This window comes from Rhagoletis pomonella, unplaced genomic scaffold (genome assembly GCF_013731165.1).
Source record: "Rhagoletis pomonella isolate Grant_MI unplaced genomic scaffold, Rhpom_1.0 Rhpom_scaffold_00006, whole genome shotgun sequence".
NCBI lineage: Eukaryota > Metazoa > Arthropoda > Insecta > Diptera > Tephritidae > Rhagoletis > Rhagoletis pomonella.
Genome location: NW_023458560.1, coordinates 49,656,873 through 49,661,258, shown reverse-complemented (window position 1 = coordinate 49,661,258; position 4,386 = coordinate 49,656,873). Strand labels below are relative to the sequence as shown.

The following is a 4,386-nucleotide window of genomic DNA, read 5'->3' as shown; positions in this document are numbered from 1 at the left end:
TATAATGACTTTTGCTAAAATTTCAAAATCAAAAGTTATCAAAACAAGTTCTATGGGACTGAGAAATATTATTTTCTACTTTTTAGTCCATGTGCTGTGACTTTATTCCATTTACTTCTAAGCAGCATGATAAAAAATACAATTGCAAGGCCTCCCACTGCTCGATAATCCGCGATATTACTGCCTCCAAAGCAAGCCATCTGGTAAGCGATATTCCTAGAATTTTGTGGGGCTTTACCTCACAAAAGTCTTGAAACTCCTTGAAGTCTTTTATACGCTTGGGGCTATATGCAAAAAATTTGTAAACGTTGCGACATAGCTCCTCAATTTGATGCGGAAGTTTTTTACACGCGTAACTGGAGCAAAGGTGCAGGAAGTGGCACGTACATTTAATATAAAATAAGTTAACGTCCGCTTTTAACTTTGTTTTCAATCCGTTTAAACAACCCGCCATAGTGCTGGCACCATCCGTAGCAAGACCCATTAAATTTGACAGAGGAATATTGTGAGATTCAAAAAACAATTTAATCGCTCGATAAATAGATTCGGAGTCGGATTGATCTAACTCAATCAATTGCAAAAAATGATCTTTTACTTTACGCGATAGTTGGTCGAAATATCTTACAACCAGTACTAAGGCTTTTCGGCAAGACAAGTCTGTGGTTTCGTCGACAATTAACGAGAATTTGCTTTTTTGCAGCACATTTACAATTTTATTTTTTGATTTATCGCCTAAAATTTCAGCTAAAGACGTTGCCTTTGTTCTGTGGCATTTTAACGCTTTTGCTATTTGACTATCAGTGCAGCAATCGTATAAAAGACCAGGTAAATAATCGACCAACCGAAAGGGCAAATTGTGCATAATACAGAAAACAACAATTGTAAACTCCGCATTGCGTACCTGTTTAGCTAATGTTGCCCTTTCTTCGTTAACAAATTCATCCAATTTCAATTGGTTTTTCTTCTTTTCAAGGTTGGCGCAATGTGTCTTAATTTTGGCATGCCGCGTTAAATGTGATAAGTTATTAGTTATTCTTTTCTCGCAAGCCACACAAAACGCTTCTCCATCGATTTTCTTAAGCCACGAAAATTGTTGCAGCCATTCCTTCCGGAATTTTCTTCTTAAGTTAGCGCTAAAAAGAAACTTAAAATTGCAGTGCACATATTGCTTTTACTTCAAAAACTCTACCTTGTCTCCGGGGTGCAACTTTCCTCGATTTCACTGGACTCTTCCTCTTCTTCAGCAGGTTTAGCTCTTTTCTCTTTTATTATAAACCTGAAATAGTTTAACATATTGTAAAAATTTTGCAGAAATCGAATTTAAAGTACTTACTTGTCCATGTCTCTATTTTGCGTGCACTCAAATGGCTTTTCTTAAGAAGTGCTACCAACACTACAGCTTGCTTGAATTAAGCAAATAGTCTGTTCCAGTACCTATCAGATTAACAAGATTTAGTCAGAAGCCGTTCCTATTTTTTTCTGAATACACCCTATAAATCTGACGGTTGCTGGAACAGACAAAAGTTATTCATAAGTTGGTAGGATTGTTTCATATCGCAGCTAACAGGGTTGTAGTTCTTTTTTACAAAATTGAAAGCATACTTTTTCGGAAAGTGAATTTTGTGTTAAGAGATTTTCTTGAAGTAATTTTATTTAGATAATGGCCCGTAGTCATAGTCAAAATAAAGTCGACTTTAAAGTTAGTTGCAGCTTTTTGACATAATTTTCAATGGGATATCTGTCAAAAAAGCTGCAACTAACTTTAAAGTCGACTTTATTTTGACTATGACTACGGCCAATGTTATTTACCAGAGGTGTAAAAACGTACCAAATCTTGAAGTAACGTACCATCGTATCAAATCAAAAAAAAAGTACCAAAAATGGTACGTTTCGGCCAAATTGGCAACCGTGGCTGGTATATGGCGCAGAAGCATGGACAATGACAACATCCGATGAGGCGGCTCTTGGGGTGTTTGAGAGAAAGATTTTGCGGAAGATTTACGGTCCTTTACGCGTTGGCGACGGCGAGTACCGCAGACGATGGAACGATGAGCTTTACAACGATATGGACATAGTGCAGCGAATTAAAATACAGCGGCTCCGCTGGCTTGGTCATGTCGTTCGAATGGACACCGACGCTCTAGCTCTGAAAGTATTCAACTCGGAACCCACTGGTGGTAGCAGAGGAAGAGGGAGACCCCCACTGCGATGGAAAGATCAGGTGGAGAAGGACTTGGCTTCACTTGGCGTTTCCAATTGGCGTCAGTTGGCACAGAGGAGAAACGACTGGCATGCTTTGCTGAACTCGGCCAAAATCGCTTAGGCGGTTACAGCGCCAAAAAAGAAGAAGAAGAAGAATAAACAAAGGTTACCAGAAGTTAAAACATTCTTGAATGCTAAAGCGGTTCTAAGTTTTCAAAAAAAAAATAAAAAATTAAAAAAAAATTTAATATTGAAGTCAATTTCATTTTGTAGGTAAGCTGCTCTGACCACATTTCCCGCTTTGCAACCCAAATTTAAATTTCAATATTGAATTTATTCCACCTTGTACTTTTGATCAAAACATTTCATTATCATTGTTTTATTTATTAATTTATCTACTCACAATAAGGTGTAATAATAACTACACAATGCAATATTATTTTTTTCCATTTGCTTTTTACATACATACATAGTTAACATTTTACATATCTACACACATACATTTATTGGCATATTATTCTCGTTTACTTTGTCATATTTAAACTAAGTCACATTTACTTGTAAAAAAATATTGTAAATAAAACAAGTAAGAAAGTCTAAGTTCGGGCGGAGCCGAACATTAAATACCCGGCGCAAGTATTAAATATATGTTTTCCACCTTTCCGAAAGCTACCGCTACATGATAAGCCGGGGTGTATACATTTTAAGTAAATTAGCGTCCCTGAATTTCGAAATATTGCAGTTTCAAGCATATCTGAAATTTACCGTTATATGAAAAGCGGCCTCAATTTTAGTCCGATTTCAACAATTTTCAACGGTTTGCTTTTATGTGGCAAGCACAATAACCATACCGAGCTTGGTACAAATTGCTAGAACGGTTAGCGAGATACATATATGTGATCACAAGTGGGCGGTGCTACACCCATTTTCCAAAATTTTGTCATAAACGTATTTCTTGGTAAAGAATTGTTGCAATCATCAATTTTGAATAAATTAGCTTCAATATTTACTGATTTATCGAAGATTTTGTATTTCTCGAAATTACCGTTATATGGGATGTGGGCGTGGTTATTGTCCGATTTTAGAAATTTTCGGCCAGTTGGTATGCTGTACCAGGTCCAACAACTGTGCCAATTTTGGAAGAAATTGGTGTAGCGGTTACCAAGATATACACATGTAACCATAAGTGGGCGTGGCTACGCCCATTTGCCAAAATTTTGTAATATTCTTATTTTTCGTCTAAAACTTATTGCAAATATCAATTTTGAGTGAATTATCTTCAGTAGTTACTAAAATATCGCAGTTTTCGTTTTTCTGAAAATTACCGTTATATGGGAGGTAGGCGTGGTTATCGTCCGATTTTTAAAATTTTCAGCCATTTAGTAAGCTGTTACCAAGATATACACATGTAACCATAAGTGGGCGTGGCTACGCCCATTTGCCAAAATTTTGTAATATTCTTATTTTTCGTCTAAAACTCATTGCAAATATCAATTTTGAGTGAATTATCTTCAGCAGTTACTAAAATATCGCAGTTTTCGTATTTCTTAAAATTACCGTTATATGGGAGGTAGGCGTGGTTATTATCCGATTTCGCCCATTTTCAATACCATCCGTCCCACGCCCAAAAGAAGTTCAAGTACCAAGTTTCGCTAAGATATCTCAATTTTTACTCGAGTTATCGTGTGCACAGACGGACGGACGGACGGACGGACGGACGGACAGACAGTCACCGCTTAATCGATTTCTCTTTTCATTCTGATCATTTATGTATACATTTGTCTATATCTATCTCGATTCGTTTTGCCTGTTACAAACAACCGTTATGTGAACAAAGTTATAATACCCTTGTGCACAAGTGCGCTCGGGTATAAAAATACGTGAATATACACATACATACAAATATATAACAGTTTACTTACACATATTTACATATAAAAAATGCAAGCGAACGCTAACAGCAGTAGCACCATAACTCAGTAAACGCATATGCATTTAAGACCTCAAATACGAAGTATGTCGGTATGAACGTGAGCATACATATATAAATATATGATCATATTCATAGCAAATGCGGTGGCAGTCGGCGTATGCAACACTGCACGCACTCGTGTTATAAAAACAAATAAATAATATAAAAAAAACTTTTTAATATACAACGCTTTTATAAATGGACTAAAAAGT

General features: G+C 36.3%; 2 protein-coding genes across 2 annotated transcripts in view; both read right to left on the bottom strand.

The window, feature by feature from the left end:
• LOC118740897 (protein bowel) overlaps positions 1–4,386 on the bottom strand; it is an 81,090-nt gene that overhangs the window by 42,609 nt on the left and 34,095 nt on the right. The window lies entirely within an intron of this gene.
• On the bottom strand, positions 83–1,462 carry LOC118741972. The gene is made up of 3 exons (XM_036473937.1): positions 1,334–1,462; positions 1,190–1,276; positions 83–1,133 (listed from the first exon to the last, which is right to left on the bottom strand). The coding sequence occupies exons 1-3, from the start codon at positions 1,339–1,341 to the stop codon at positions 83–85; spliced, it is 1,146 nt and encodes a 381-aa protein (XP_036329830.1). The 5' UTR covers positions 1,342–1,462.